This window comes from Hydra vulgaris, chromosome 04, assembly GCF_038396675.1.
Source record: "Hydra vulgaris chromosome 04, alternate assembly HydraT2T_AEP".
In the NCBI taxonomy this organism is placed as follows: domain Eukaryota; kingdom Metazoa; phylum Cnidaria; class Hydrozoa; order Anthoathecata; family Hydridae; genus Hydra; species Hydra vulgaris.
The window spans coordinates 13,927,501-13,945,225 of NC_088923.1; the positions used below are offsets into that span (position 1 = coordinate 13,927,501).

At 26.0% G+C, this 17,725-nt stretch overlaps 2 protein-coding genes across 2 annotated transcripts in view; one reads left to right on the forward strand and one right to left on the reverse strand.

Moving 5' to 3' along the window:
- LOC100206567 (cytochrome P450 4C1) overlaps positions 1 to 17,725 on the reverse strand; it is a 52,919-nt gene that overhangs the window by 11,348 nt on the left and 23,846 nt on the right. Inside the window, exons 3-5 of the mRNA XM_065795510.1 lie at positions 9,671 to 9,967; positions 7,348 to 7,551; positions 1,504 to 1,798 (exon numbers count right to left, since the gene is read on the reverse strand). Coding sequence (XP_065651582.1) covers positions 1,504 to 1,798; positions 7,348 to 7,551; positions 9,671 to 9,967 — 796 coding nt within the window. The remainder of the gene's footprint in view (positions 1 to 1,503; positions 1,799 to 7,347; positions 7,552 to 9,670; positions 9,968 to 17,725) is intronic.
- On the forward strand, positions 15,902 to 17,418 carry LOC136078993 (uncharacterized). The gene is made up of 5 exons (XM_065794769.1): positions 15,902 to 16,142; positions 16,227 to 16,471; positions 16,649 to 16,806; positions 17,035 to 17,131; positions 17,255 to 17,418. The coding sequence occupies exons 1-5, from the start codon at positions 16,067 to 16,069 to the stop codon at positions 17,360 to 17,362; spliced, it is 684 nt and encodes a 227-aa protein (XP_065650841.1). The 5' UTR covers positions 15,902 to 16,066; the 3' UTR covers positions 17,363 to 17,418.

The following is a 17,725-nucleotide window of genomic DNA, read 5'->3' on the forward strand; positions in this document are numbered from 1 at the left end:
GTATGAGCTTTATTATGCAAAGCTATTTTATTGCGTTTTGTTTAAATATATAAAAAATTAATAGCTTTTTCTAATTTTGATCAAGAATTAATTATAAAAACCTTATTTTCAGATAAATTCAAAGTTATACTTAAGCATACAAAAGTATCCCTGAATAGAAATATCGTTTTTGATATTCGGCTTAAATCTGGCAATTAAAGAGTTTTATTTATTGCCTGTTGACGAAATGTCCAGCAACTGTTCATTAGCAACTGTTCACCACCAATTTTAGTGTAGTTAATGTACCAAGTAACATTAACTACACTAAAATTAACTACATTATTTTGTAAATTCTGATGTAATGAGCTAAATGGAGATTTACAGCAGCTTAAAATATATTATTTTTAAATAAGTTCATCGGGCATAATGTTCCATACAGATGAAGATACTTTAAAGTTTGTTTTTAATGTTGGTTGATGAGTAGATATTAAATTAGGTTTGACAAATTGGAAAAGTGATGGAGGATCATGAGGACTTTTACGGGCAAATTTGATTACTGTTAGATATTCAGATGGAAAGTGTTTTTAGCAAACAACTGTATCTGGACAGTCGGGTAAATTTGTCTTGGTATAGCATTAACCCAACAAATATATTCTTTTTTTTTTTTATATAAGGAAACTAGAAAAAAAAAAATTTTTCAAACTGCAATTACCATTACAGTTGTCACAGCATTTTTTGAGCATTTTTTGTGCCCATAAACTAGATAATAGTTACAATTTAATATAAAAAAAAGTTTAGAGGATGCTTGCTGTTATTAACACACAATAACTTTTAAATAATTTAGACGCCTAGCCACAAGCCCCGGTGTACGTGTTTACAAAGCCTATTTTATATAAAATCTATTGATTAATTAACAAACTTTAAAAGACAAGATGTAAATCATTTTGTTTGAAAAAAGTACAAGACCTTTATTTGTTATATAAAAGTACATGATCTTTTTTTATTGCATAAGAAAACAAGATCTTTATTTATTATATAAAAATACAAGATCTTTATTTATTATATAATAATACAAGATCTTTACTTCTTATAACTACAAAAATTCTGATTTAAAATAATAACTAATTTCACTCTAAAAATAGAATGCAGGTTTCTGCTTTGTACATACAATGAATAAAATACTTTGTGCGTTTAAGTAAGCGCTGCTAAGTTATAATGGCGTGTAATGTTTAGTATCTTCAATTTTTTTTTTTTTTTACACTGTGGCACTGAATTATAAATAAAAAATATTATTAGGAAACTTAAAGAAAAATTAAAAAGGTAGCAACTTTATCGTTTATTAAAAATACCAAGTAGTATTTGCTTGATTTATTACTTGTCTATAAGTACTCAAAACTTTTTAAACAAAAATATAGGTAAAAATTGTTCAGGCAATCTTTGCTTAAGGTAAATCAAAACAATGACTCTTGCTTTAGCACAAAACTTCAATAAATAGATTTAAAATCTATAATATACAAGTCTAACCTGTCATAAACCTTTCAGGTTTAAATGAATGAGGATCTGGATAAATAGTCTCATTCATGTGAAGAGTGCTAACATGAGTTCGTAATACTGTGTTTGCAGGAATTTCATATTCGCCAAATTTTGTTGCATTAATGTTTCTTCTGCCTAAAATTGGTGCTGGTCCATGCAAGCGCAAGGTTTCTTTAACGACACAATCTAAGTATTTCAAACTCAAGATTTCTTCAAAAGTAATATTTTTTATATCCAATATATTTTTCTGAATCTCTTCTCTAAGTTTTTCTTGAACTTCTAAGTTCTACAAAAAGAGAATATATTGCAATTAAAATAAAAAGTAATTTAACACACTGACTAGCAAAAAAAAGTTAATCAGTACTAAAATAAAGTGAACAGAAACAATTTTTTCATTTAATGCTTAGGAAGGAAGTGTTCTTAGGAGCTTGTTTATTTTAAGTGCTTTATTTTTAAGAGTATATATTTTTCATTATGTGCTTTTCAAAATTTAAATAAGCTGTTTATAAAATTGCCTCACAATAATATTTATAAGGTTTTTAAGAAACTTGTTATTGCTCACTTTTTTTTTTGCATTCCTATGTACATATTAACTCACTAATATATAATAATTATTTGATACATATTAAGAACAGTTTAATTTTTTTGTGTGTGTTTAGTTTTTTGATATTTTTTGTGCTTAATTTACTTTTTGAACTTTTATTTATATTACTTTATTTTACTTTCTATTTCTTTTTATATATTGCTTAATCAAAAATAACTACTTCTTTCAAGTAGATAACAAGTTATAAATATAATAACATATTATTTTAAATCGAGTATTTAAAAAAAAAAAAAAAAAAATTGTATTAGCCTTTAAAATTTAAATATTTTTTTGGTAGATAAAGATACAATTTATTGATATTTAAAACATTTATCATCATGATTGGTTGACGGTCGAATTTAAAAATTGAGTTTTTTTTAAAAGCTACTTAATCAATTGTAAAGTGTTTTTTTTTTTTTTTTAATGACGCTTACATTATAATTTTTTTGGAAGTTAATCTTGTTTTCTTTACTTCTCATTAGTTTTTCAAATGTCGAGTAAAGAGTCTAAAAATCGATAATGTAAAAACATTTTACAAAGAAAATCCATTGTTCTCATATTTTATGGCTTTAAATGCATGATAAGTTCCAAAGTCAACTCTTGAAATTTTTATAAAACATTATAAAGAAAACAAAAACTGTAAAAAGAAAATCAGGAAGTGGACGAAAATTAAGATTTATTTCGAAAAAGAAGGCATAATCATAGCCGACTTGGTTCCTCGAAATCCGACTCAATCAAATAAATTTAGCAACGAAGTTTAAATGCAGTAGATCTTTTTTCCAATGAGTGCTTCAAAAGAAAATTCTGAAAGCATTTTAAAAAAAATAAATACCTAAAAAGTTGCTTGAAGGAGAAGTAAACGTAATTGGACGAGCTAAATGTTTGCTTAAATTATTTACGAAAAATAACTTAAGCAAACATTTTAGAAGATGAAACTTACGGTAAAAAACATCACTCGATTCTTCCATGTAATCAATACTACTATCAGTTGAAACATTATAAAGCTTCTGATAAATCTTGTTCTGATAAAGTACATTTGAGTTTGCTTCCAAGTTCCTTGTATGGCAGGCTATTTGCATTTGTGGTTTTAAAAGCTCTCCTTTTACAACAAATTAATCTTTGACATTACATCTATAGAAAACCAAACGCTTGAAAAAACGACTTCTTCGTCCTAATCAAAAGCTTAAACAACAAACCTTATATTAGCCATCTCTGGCATCGATCTTTTATTCCAAAAAAGTAATGCAGTGGTATAAGAAAAGTATTATGCTAATCCACTAAACTGTCCTGAGCAATGAGTTATTATTCTTACTAAGCAATTATGAAGGGAATATTGAAGGAAAGAGACAAATGCGCAAATGGTGTTAAAAATTTCTGGAATAATCTAATGAAATTTATAGAATAATGTTACAAAAAAAATGATGCAAACTAAAATTTAAGCATAATTATAAAAAAAATCGTTACAAATGATTAACCGGTTTGAAAGAAAACTAAATTTAAAATCGCTCAAACTTCAACCGATCATAGAGATATATCATCAGTGACTAAATAAATATAAATTATCAATATATTATAAAAGTCGAAAGAATAATATGAATGAAACCCTGAAAACACTGATAAACTCACATAAAAAAAAATATATATATATGAAATTAAAACACATTGATTTTATATTAATAATACACATAAATTTAAATTTAACCAATTTTATGTAATAATGCAAACTCAATACACTAAACTTAAATAAAAAGCTAAAGTTTTAAATAAAACGCAGTTAACTACTGAGTAAATATGAAACTCTAACAAATTTATGTACACATATATAAGATATCTAAAAGATCGTAAACCAGAAATCCTCACTCAATGTATGTACTCTCTTTAAATTTTTTCACTATTTGTATTATATATAATATCTTTATATTATATAATATATACATTGATAAACCTGTAGGAAAATCAAATCAAATGCTCGCTTTTATTAAACTTTTAAATATTTTGGTTCAAATATAGTAAAACAATTATATACAACTTTTTCAAGACCACATCTTGAGTTTGCTATTCAAGCATGATGTCTTTATCTGAAAAAAGACACTTTAAAGTTAGAAAAAGTGAAAAGAAAAGTTGCAAAACAAGTACCAGCTTTAAAGAAAATGCCATATGAAGACTATTACAGTTGATGAAATTAACAACACTAGAAGAGCGTCGTTTACGAGGAAATTTAATTTTTCAATACAAAATACAACAAGGTTATGACGAGGTTAATTGGATAAACAACTCAATATGTAAAGCTCAAATAAAATATTACAACTTTAGTGGTCATAACAAAAAGTTAACAAAGGCATGCTGTAAGAGTAATGCTAGATTTGATTTTTTTTATGTAGAGTTGTACAAGCTTGGAATGGTTTACTCCCATATATATATACAAAAAAAAAATCAAACTTAAAGTACTTAGACAACTATTTAATTGTTTGGATATTAAGTAAATAGTGTAAAGTCAGTTAAATGTTAAAAGACTAAAAAATAAAATTGTTTCAAAAAAACAAAATGCTTATCATTTTATGATAAGCATTTTGTATATATATGTATATATATATATATATATATATATATATATATATATATATATATATATATATATATATATATATATATATATATATATATATATATATATATATACATGACTAAAAGATTATACTTTGATCAACATAAAATCTTTCTGTTGTAACAATGTATGAGTCTGCAATTTAGCAAAAGAACTGAAACCAGTGAATGATTTTGCTAACTTTTCGAGCCACTACACAGGGGGCCGGATATAAGATATATGGTGGAAAAAATTATTTGATTTTTTTTTTTTACTAAAATCCATTTTATGTCAAAAGAATCATTTTGTATTGAGATATATTTACCTTTATTAAAAATTTTAGTTAAATAGTTGCTATTTCTAAAAATTATTTAACAAACTTTATAAAACTTTAAAAACGCAGATTTGCAATTTTTTAATTTCGAATCCTATAATTTTTTTAAATAGTGGAACTGAATAACAAACTCTTCTAATAGAATGAACTTAAAAAAAAAATGATGCAACAAACTTTAAAAATAAAAGTGCGCACATACTTCAGAAAAAATGAAAATTTATCACTAGATTTGAAACTCTGTTATTGATATTATATAATAGTTTTGAAATATATAGGGTTGAAATATATAAATTGAAATATATAATGAAATATATAAATTGAAATATATAAATATATGAAAATATATAAAAAATATAAATGAATATATTGATTTGAAACTCTATTACTGATATTATCATATATTCACGACGTTTTGAATAACTCTGTAGAATATTTATCATATTTATATATACAAATTTATTATTATTTTTTTTAATCTATTGGTGGCACATTCTGGATGAAATATATTACAACATTTTTATTCTTATTAAGTCTACTGAGTTCTAAAGGTACTATGCAAATAATCAACAGGCATTCTTAATTCGTCACTATTTTTATTTTAACTTATTTGTTTGTAAACACTATATCCTTTAGCACCATCAAAACCAGCCTAGCATCTAAATTTAAGTTTAATTCCTTGGTGTTGTGATTAGCATAGTAGTTTGTATACCACATAGCTTTTTAAGAGTGTGTTTTAGAAGATTTTTTAGCGGTATTTGTACTGTAGCCATTGTACTGTAGCCATCTATTTGAATGTTCTTGGGATAGCATTTGAAGATCCTATACCATAATTTAAAGGACATATGTGGCAGCCGTTTTTTCAGCACCATTACTTAGAAGCTGATTTGTTGATTTTGATAAATCACCATAAATAATGAATTCTAAAGCCTCATCAGACAATATACTTAAGTAGGTTTAATGGGGTTTTGATTTTAAAAAATACAAATTTTTGGGTTAGTTTTATACTTAAACTCACTTCTCAGTTTCAATTTCGTTGCATGGAGTAATTTATGGTTAAATAAAGTATTAAAAACATGGTTAAGCTTATTCTTTTTGTTTTGTTACAAGCTTTTTCAAAAGAACAACATGGTTTCCCAACTTCATGAACTGATGAAATAGCATTGAATGCATTTAATGTACTGTAGGTGATTGAAAATCTTGAGCTAGCCAATTTTCATTACTTCTCTCAAAATGAGTATTATCATTGTTTGCAGCTATCAACTTTTTTCATTGTAATTTTATAAAGTTTTTCACTCAGAATCCTCTAGTTTAGTATCTGCAGAAACTGTTTATTTCGATGAAAAGAATGGTATATCATTAGGAACTAGTTAATTTGTAAAATTCCGTAAATATCACCAGTTTTTATATTAATACGAAACAAAACAAAAAAAGTTGTTAGGTTAACAGTGGAATAAAATAATAAACAAAACAACATGCACTTTTGCTTACGAGAAATAAAAATTGATTTCAAGCAAATAAAAAAAGCTACAAGTTATTATTTTGAATTGTTAAAGAAACCCGGAAGGGGAAGTTAGGGGCATTGTATATAGTTTACATAGGATGTATAAATATTATATTTAAAAGTTCAAATTTCATATAGGCTCTCGTAGGTTCCCTAAATAATGTGACACTTTTTGTGCATTAAAGTATTAAATGTTATGAGTTTACCTCGTTATTTTAAAGCTAGATTTTAAGTGTATTACAAAGGCTGATCTTTACTTTATACTTTTTTCATAAAGCTTTAAGGTTAAATAGTTTAAATACATAAACTGATCCCGTAAGCTCATAAAATTTTAAAAAGAGACTGTTTACTATAGCTATGCATAAAAAATAAATATTTCACGTCTTTTTTTGAAAAAATTTTTTATTATACATTAAACCACAACTGATTTTTTGTGGTTTTAAAAGATACTATTACACTTAAAATAATTTTCAAAGTTTTAAATGAGAGTATTATAAATATGTTTTATAATATGGTTTTGAATGTAATTAACATTTATTTTTTAGGTTTTGTCCACAACTTGCCCCACTGTGCACTGGTTTGTGAAAGGGTTGAATAAAATTGAGAAATTTTGAAAAAGTAAAATATAATTAATATATAATTATAAAATTATAACATATAATAAAATAAATTATTTGATTAAAAAAAAAAAAAATGAGTTCAAAAAAAGTAAAAATTAAATTTCACAGTACATTCACAAATGAAATAGTATGCAAATTTTTTTTTTGTTTCATTAAAAAGTTTATTTATAGTTTATATTATATATTATAGCATATCATAAATTGTAATCTTACTGTGCCTAGCATATATAAACACCAAGTCATAGCAGTAGATGTTGTTTCATGACCAGCTATGAGAAATAACAACAAATTATCTCTAATCAAATCATTTGTTAGTTTGCTGCTCTCTTGCTGTTGATCTTTTAAAACAATTGTAATAATATCTTTCTCTTCAGTTGATATTCCATCATCAATTTCTTTTTTACGTTTTTCAATAAGCTAATTGATGATTTCACATGAAAAAATTTTGAATATTTTAGTAAAAAAAAATACTAAAATTATAAATAGTTAAAATAATCTAAAACAAGCATTATTTAAATTCCAAAAAGCTCAAACCTTTGAAAAGTAACAAATATACAGCAAATAAATTGAACCTTAAATAAATATTGAATAACAATAAGTAATAGTAATAAATAACGAATAATAGTAAATAACTTTATTTATCAAACGACCATTATTTATTAACAATTGATAAATATAAAATTATTAATAAGTATAATACTATTATTATTGTATTGTTAGAAAAGATCATTCTTTAGTGCTCCAAAACATTTAAAATTATTGTATTAAATGTAATTAGGCAAATATGATCAATCAATAAATACGAGTCATTTAGAGAAAAAAAATTAACTGTTTGAAACCATGATTTAAATGATAAAGCTGTTTATAAATGATTAATGACACATGGAAACAAGGTTTACGCAAATTTTAGATTTTAACAAAGAATTCAACAAACTCAAAAACGGTATTAAAAACATACTTTGCCATAACAAGAGCAAAAATAAATACTGACTAGGCTTTGACATTTGAGACACGACACAAAAGTTCGTGATGCCCTAGAAAATATGAATGCTAAAAATCTCAGAAAATAAACTAGTAGACTAAAGGATCACTGAAATTTTTTATCACGTTAATGTTATTAAGTATTAAATGCAAACAAAACCATTTAAAGAAGGACATACTTAGAGACGTGCATATGTTAGTCAAGTCACAGGGCAAACGATGCGGGTTTCAAATTAAAGGAGCACAATTGTGAACTCGTAAAAAATTCCTTCATAACAAAAGGTAGGGACATGTGCCTCTGGCTCCCCCCCCCCTCCTCCCTCACCTGCGTTGTCGGCTCTGAGTCATTCAATCCTGCATCTGCTGATACTGTAAAAACTTATTTTAAAAAAGCAAGCATCTATAAGGATATGTTGCTTGTATATTTGATAAAGAAGATCTTTTCATAGTGCTTAAAGAGAACGAAATGACCTTACGTGATTTTTTATGATTGTGTAAACACAGATTTGAGATTTGTACAACTGAATCTACAACTGAAGTCAAGCAGTGCATGACTATTTGTTAGATGAATAAAATTATCTAACTTTTTCTCTTTTTTTTTATCTTATTTAATAGCTTTTTATATGAAGCTGTAACTTTTTTCAGATTTAATTGTTTTTTAGCGAAAACATTTTTTATACTATGATTAACTCAAGCCCATATCTATTGACTGATTAAAATTAAGACAAAGAAATGTCGGCTATAAATAGAATGCAAGTCAAGAAGCTCATCAAAAATATAAGCTTGTTTAAGAGTTAGAAGAATAAGAATAATGAGATTAATATAATATAATGAACTAAGTTACAACAAAGTAGAGATGCAACTTTGGTGATGGATGATGAATATAGGGGTTAACTAAGAATTGTCTCATAAGGTTTATTACTTATTAAGCTACAACAATAGCTAGACCAGAAGGTGTGAATCATAATCAGGCTAAGACATCATTATTTGTTTCTTAATACACCAAAAAATAGAATTTTCAGCAAAGCAAATTTAAGTTACTAAGTTATTAAGTTAATAGAGAATGTATCAAAAACAAAAAAAAAGATATATTTTTTAAAATTATTGGGCTATATTTTGCAAGAACTTGGAATAAAAGTAGTCAGAACATATAAAACTAGACAAAATCTTAAAAAAATTGTAAATGCTTTTTTTCACTTTAATGTGTTCTGCTTTTCCAGTATTAAAATAAAAAAGTGAGTTGCATTAAGTAAAAAGAATGAGATATTTTAATTTCATGTAAATGAAAATTAAATGAGAACTTTCGAAGATGTAAGTAGCTATATTATTGCCAAAGGTATTTTTAGTTTTAGTGTACTAAATATATAATATTTTGTTGTTGCCATAGGTATCAGTAGTTATACTTTAATTTTATTGTATATAAAGATATTAATTTGTCATAGATATTTGTAGCTATATAGAAACAATTAGTACATTAAAAACAAATTCAACTGCAAAAATAGTAAAATACTAAACTACATATGCATACTTTACTTTATGAAAAACCCATTCTTACCTTGTTCAAAGTTTTATGGACAATTTGTATAAGTTTTCTACGTTTCCCAAACAATAACAAAAATTGCGCCAAAAATGGAAAACAACTTATTAAAACTTTTGAGAACACACTAGCATTGTGTTGCAGTTCAGCTAAATATCTAAAAGCTGAAGTAAATTCATTACCAGAATGAGAAGTGATTGTGTTAAACTGGTAGCCAAAACCAACATCACCAATTATATCGAATGACAGATTAGACAAATCATTCAAAACAGTTAAGTTTGTCCCACTTTCTTTATCGCATGTATAAGACCAAAGCTAAAATTTCAAAGCATTTTGGTAAGTTTAAAAATTTAAATCTGTTGTTTAGAGTTATCAATTTTCGTTGTTTAAGTTGTTTTAAAATTTGTATATAAAAAGGAACATTGTTTTTTTAAGAAGGGAAGTCAGAGAACATTCAACCATGGGGAACATTTTACCTTTTCAAATTTTTACCGGCAGGGCTAAAACTACTGCTTTAAATTTTTATGTTGGACGAAATTTCGACTAATTTTTTTAATCGTGTACTTTGGGAAGACGTCCTTAACAAAGCGCAGTTTAAGTCTGACAAAATATCGTAAATTGTTTTTTCTGTACGTAAACTATTTTTGGAAACAAATGTTGATTCAATTTCATGAGCACTTCTAACTATATAGAAAAAAAACGGATTGTTTATATTAAAGATAACTTTTTTATGTTATAAAAATCCGTAAAAACCACTGTTGCAGTCTTAAAGTTATAAGCTTTTGTGTTGTTTTTATTTAATGATACCTTAAGCTTTAACTCAAGATATCGTTAAATAAATTACCTTTCTGTTATATTTACTACAAATAATTATTTTCGGCTCATAATAATGTTTGTTTATATATATAACATTTGTAGCGTATACTCAATCTACCTAGCTGGGGAATATTCGACTTGCAGTTGAAATAACACGTTAATTAGTATATCTAATCTTTTAGATGCCTTAAAAATGTCTTCTAAAAACAGATAAAATAAATCAAACAAAAATGTTGTAAAAGTAGCTATTTTTAATAAATATTACTAACTAGTTTTTCCAAATTTTCACTTTTTGAACAACAAACATGTCGTGAATGACGCTTTCCGAGATGCAAGAAGACAATTAGCGGTTGTATTTTAATATTAACATTAATGTATTTGTAATAATGCGGCATTTGTGAAGGTATTAGAAAAATATTCTAACGTAATTACATGTATTTAAAGTTAATAATATAACATTTTGTAGTTCTGAATTTTATGTAAGAAGGATGATACTAGTAAATAATATATTCGTAGTCAGATAATAATACAATAATATAAGTTTTAAATAACAGTGATTCATTAGTGTCTCTGGGAAACCTTTACGAATTCCCCACAAACAGACAACTGCATTGTCAGAACGTTAACCGTTTTCAGAGATTATTTATAGACTGACTCATAAAAACATATGAAAGCTGGCTAATGAATGCGTAAAAGTATAACTAATTGCTACTTTCCGTCGTAATAAAAAAAAGACATTGCAGGCGAAGGCTGGCTTTGAGGTTTCATCGCAAAAAACTTGACTTAAACTTTCTAAGAGACAAACTTCCTGAGAAAAAGAGAAAAACTAGGCATTTTAATAACATATGGTATTGGAAAGCTTTTTCCTTCAGTTTACTTTTTTTTCAGAAGTCATAACTTAAATAGTTTTATGGTTTAATATAAAATTAAAAACTCTAAAAATAAGTTAAAATTCTAAATGAAAAATGACATTATGTACTTCATTTTGAAAATTATTGCGGTTACATAATTTATTTGAGATTTTTGTTTCTCCTATTTTCTTATTTTTAACAGCTCAGCTTTTTTTACCATGTACACGCTTAAAAATAGTGTGGACAAAAAACACAACACTTAGTGTAGCGTCTTCTTGGCTACATTAATTGTGGACTTCAAGGCTACACTTGTGCGCTTTAAAGACACACTTGAAATTATGAAATAAAACTTGATTACAAGCGTAAAAAAAGCCACACATTATGTTGCACTTTCTTGGATTCTCATATTGAACTATTCGGAAAAGAGGTTAGAATCATGTTTTTAGCGACATGTTTTTTTTCATGAGCCTTTTAGAATTTTACTGAAAATTTAAGTGTAACTTTTAATGTTGCATGTTAATTTTAAACACATACATAGTTAACTTATTCATAAAGAAATATTTAATTTGTAATACTTTAGCAATATCGTATTAAATATGTTAAGCGACGAAAAGATCGAGTTTCAGTTGTCAAAAGTTAGGTAAGACCTTCGGTAATGTACCATATGAGTTAGTTTAACTTATGTGACTTTATTTAATTAGACTAATATTATTGTTTTATACAATTAATGTTATTTTATGTTATAATTTTTATAACTTCATAATAATGTTGTTAACTTAACTAAAATAATTGTGTTAACATAACTGGTAATCTGTTAAGTTAACATAATTTAAATAATGTCGTTAACATAAATGTAAATAACATTGTTAAATAATGTTGTTAACGTTGAACTTTAAAAAAAAAGTCAAATAACACACAAAAAAGGAAAGTGTGAATGAAGTGACATAAGAGATAATGAACTGATGAGATAATAAATGAATGAGATTACACAGCATTTAACGAACAAAAAGATGATATAAAATAAAAAGAGAAAAGTAAAATATATATTTAAAAATTATGAGAAATATATAAATGAAATATGTAAAAATTAACAGCATAAAATTAATAAAACTTAAAAATTGTTCTTTTTTGATTTTCTTTCAATAACTTTTTTAAATTTTTTACTCCTCAAATTTCTCATGAACGTTGTTTTTTTTTTAACTTTAAGTTGTTTTGTTTTTTAAATGTTTTTCTTCTATTTTTAATTATTAATATCTTCCTTGTTTTCACTTCTTTTAAATATTAATTAATGTTAAACTTAATTTTGTTATGTTATAACATAACAGAAAATATTACATAAATATTATTAAATAAATATGATACTGGTGTCATTTTAGTTACAATAGCAGCATTTTAGTTATATTAACAACAACTATTTTAGTTATGGTATGTTAACAACTAAAAATATATGTACAACATAAAGGTATATTTTACATGGTGTACTTATCTTTTTTGTTGCTGAAATAACTAATAAAAATTATTATTGCATGATATATCATTCAATAATGATTTTTAGTCATGTTGCATGTTGTAATAATGTATTAAATAGTTACATCATACCTATGAAAGCACTCTAATAAAGTTATATTAATATATGTAATAAATGCACAATGGCAACTATGATTTATACTATAAATCTATAAATTATAGTGCTATCATATGTATATATTGCACACACACACACACACACACACACACACACACACACACACACACACACACACACACACACACACACATATATATATATATATATATATATATATATATATATATATATAGTTTTTTCTTTCTGAAAAAAGTTATAAAAATGTTTATTTGCTATATATGTGGTGCTTCTTTGAAGCTGTTGAGTTTTTTTCAAAATCATCTACAACGTCATAATAGTATTGGTGAAATTGTTTATCCAATTAAATGTTTACAAAATGGCTGTAAATGTACCTTTACAGCTTTCATGTCGCTAGTTAGACATATAAAATGTTACCATAATATTGATAATGATTTTATTGATGTAAATCCTGAGTTAAAATCTACCTTATGTAATCTATTAAATGATAATCATAACAATTTATTGCCTAGTTTTGCAGAATATTCATTGCCTAGTTTCCCAGAGAATTCTACCTATCAAGTTGACACTTAACATGAAATAACATTAGAATGTATTGGTTCATTGTTAGTTTCTTCATTGCGAGCAAACAGCAGTGTTCCTTATTATATTATACCTGAAGTAATTGCTTCTGTTAACAATATTTCACAATCATTAGTTTCCTATATAGGTAATGCTGCTTTATCAGTTTTAGATAACATTGGAGCATATGATTTCACTTTAACATTGTTTAAGAGTAAGTTAGAAAGTAGTGTTATACATTGCAATGAGCCACTCAAGTTTCTTGACACATTATATAAACAAGATAAACACTTTGAAAAAAATTCTCTTTTTGTAACTCCTGAAACATGCAACATGGGCCCTCCTAGATATAATACTATTGAAGGAATTTCAAAAATTGTTTATGACACTTTTCAATATATGTCAGTAGAACAAACGCTAAAACCACTTCTTTATAACGCCCAATATATGGATGCTTTAAATTTTAATAAACAAAAAAAAGGAGTTATAAAAGACTTTTCTGATGGCCAAGCATGTAAAAACCATGAGCTTTTTAGTGATTACAGCAAGATTTCTTTAAAATTACAGTTGTTTTATGATGGAATGGGGACATCTAACCCACTTCGTGGACAGCCTTCACTGTGTAGTATTGGAGTCTTTTACTTTTCTGTTTTAAATTTACCTATAAAGTATAACTCCTGTTTTACAAATGTTCATTTGGTGGCTTTGTGCTATTCTCATGATATTAAAGTATATGGATTTGATGCTATTCTTGAAAAATTTTCATTTGAAATAAACAAGTTAAGTGAAATTGGCATTTCAGGTGAATTTCCAATAATTGGTAGGAATGTAGTTTACGCCAGTCTTGCTCAGGTTGCCTGTGACAATTTGGCTTTAAACTCTATATTTGGTTTTATTGAATCGTTTTCTGGCAGCCACTTTTGTACCTTATGCTATGCAACTAGTAATGACATTCAAATCTACTTTACTGAAGATAAATTTGAAATGAGAACAATTCTAAAATATGAAATAGATGTTGGAAATGTTCAAAGTGGCAATGTAGGGAATAAAAATCACCGCAAAGGAGTTAAGAAAGCTTGTGTTTTAAATTCAATAAAAGGGTTTCATGTCACAACAAACTTTAGCTTAGATATCATGCACACTGTACTTGAAGGCGTTGTTGTTTTAGAGTTAAGTGCTGTCCTGTATTGTTTGTCTGTCGAAAAATGTTTTTTTACCCTTGGTGAGTTGAACAATCGCCTATCTCACTTTTGGTCAATGTTTAATGTTGACAAAAAAAATAAATCGCCAGAACTCAACAAATTGGAAGTTCCAGGACATGGGCTATCACCAAGTATGAAAGCCATGCAGATCTGGTCCTTACTTTTGTATTTGCCACTTATTATATGTGACTTGGTTCCAGAGGAGGATGAACATTGGAAGTTTTTACTAGAATTGTCTACTTTAGTTGATTTTATTTTTGCTCCAAAATATACAATAGGAATGGTAACATACCTTAAATATATCATAGCCAGCTATTTGGAAAATTTTAAATTTCTTTTTGGGAACCACACTCGTCTTCGTCCTAAACATCATTTTTTGGTTCATTTACCAACAATTATTATAAATTCTGGACCTCTTATTGGAATGAACTGTCTAAAATATGAACTAAAAAATTCATTTTTCAAAAGATCTGCACATATTGTAAGCAATTTTAAAAATATATGCCTCACTCTTGCCAAAAGACATCAACACAATGCCTTACATTATAGACTATCAAGTGCTTATATGCGTAATTTATTAATTTCTGAAAGCCATGATGTGGTACCAATTCACAGTCTTCATTATTCACAAGTACTTTTGGACAATCTTCATTGTAAACCTACTGATGATATTTTCATTACATTCAAAATTAAAAGGGGATCTCTTCAATACAAAACAAACCACCATCTTACTATTAGTGAAGATGAAGATTATCCAGTTTTTGGAAAAGTTATCAGCTTTGTTAGTATCAGGGATGAGTCCTCATGGTTTGTTGTAGTGTCTAAGCTTAACACACTTAAATTTGTGGAGCATTGCCACTGCTTTTTGGTGGAAAATGTCAAACCAGATACATATCTTGTTATAAAGTTGGATGAACTTGTTGATGATCACCCTGTTTTATCATATCAAAAAGGAAATGCATATTATATAAGGCAACAGTATCATGTGTTTAAGGAATACTTTAAAGAAGTGTTTAAACTTTTGCATACATTTTTAATAATACCATAATTAGCATTAATGAAAAAATTATTATTGCATTGTCATGTTGATTGTTTTGATCCATATTTTATTATTTGAATAATAATTATTGCAATGTCAAGTTAATTTTGTTGTTGATTATTGTCACAGTTATTTTTTTGTTTTTAGCCACTATAGTTATTGAATTTTTTTGTTAAGTTAAAATTTTTCATCCTTTCATTATTAGGCTCTATTTTTTTTTTGCAATTGTTTTTTATCTTTGTTATCTAACCAATCCTTAGAATAGTTCCATAACTTAGCAGCATTAAAAAATTTATCTAAATCAGTTTATTCATTTGTTTATTCTACAGTAATTCAAGTATGGAAGAGTTGTGCAAAGTTATTTCATGCGTTACCAAAATAAGTATAACATCTGAAGTTCGTCAAAAGCTTCATGGTAAGCTTTGCACACTTAAAATTTTAACTATTATATATATATATATATATATATATATATATATATTTGTTAATGCATATATAGATGAAGGTATAACACTAGAAATATTAAATTTACTTGATGATAATGATTTAAAAGAAATTGGTTTCAATATGGCTTCAAGAAGATTACTAATTCAATGGATCCGTGCTCAATCATCGACATCTACTAATTATGAAAACATCGTAACACCTAAAGTAATGTTAACAAACAAAGATATTGAAATACCAATAAATGCTACAACGAAGATCATAGCAGAGCAACCACAACAAGCTACTACTTTAATTTCCGTAACTCTATTTTACTTTGTTAAAAAATTTATGTAGATAATGTTAAATATAATATATATTATATAAAAACAAATTATATATATATATATATATATATATATATATATATATATATATATATATATATATATATATATATATATATATATATATGTATATATATATCAAATAATGTAGGGCTGGCCTATTGAAGCAATACTTAATAAAATGACCATGACAAAGATAAAAGGAGCAGAATTAGTTGATAAGCTAAAAAGAATGGAGGAAATAAACAATAAAGAAAGAATTTTTTTAGTTAAGATTCTCGGCAGATATCTTATGAGCAATTGCAAAGTGTAAGTTTCAGTTTGTTTGTTTTTTTTTTTTTTTTCTAGATATTTTTAGAATTCCAAATACTTTTTTGAACTGTGTTTTTTCGGATATTCCTTACATACAAATTTAAGTATATATTCTTGTTATATATTACATCACCCAAACAAAAAATAAAAGCATTTCCAAAGACTATTTTTAAAAAACTATGATCTGAATTTTTTTATAGTCTTACTGTATACTATATACTTTAGGACTGACAGACCATCTAAAGAAGAAAAACTGCAACTGTGTCAAGCACTTATTACTGCTTTCCCTATACTTCGTGACAATGCAACATCATCTGGTTTTGTAAGTTGAAATTTTTTTGTCATTTTTAAATAAAATATTATTTTATATCATCACTTACTCAACCAAATGTTTTGCAAAATCAACAAACATATTAGAATAATATGTTTTTATTTGATTCCATAGGAACATTTTTATGATGCTAAAGCACATACAGGTTTTTTGGAAATGTTCATTAGACAAAGAAGATCCCGTTGCGACAATATAGAAACATTGTGGAGTCATTCAAAGTAAAAGTATTTTTTTATATATAAGAAAAAGCAATTTTTATATATTTCAATTACTACTTGTATGCCTATACATTTTTTTTTATTTTGTCAGTTGATAAAAATGTTGAATTGATAAAAGTTTTTATAAAATTCAAAGCAATATTGCAATTCTAAAAGTATTGACTTATTTCAGTGAGTTAGTGAATATAATAGTAGTTACAAAATAAATTAATTTATTAATAATAAAATAGGGTGACAAGAATAGTGTCGAAAAATGAACTTCAGAATAGTGTCCTATATATTAAAAAAGCTTAATGTTGCAAAAAAAAAAGGAATAGTGTCGCAAATGAATTTAATGAATAGTGTCGAGAGAAAAAAAAGGAATGGT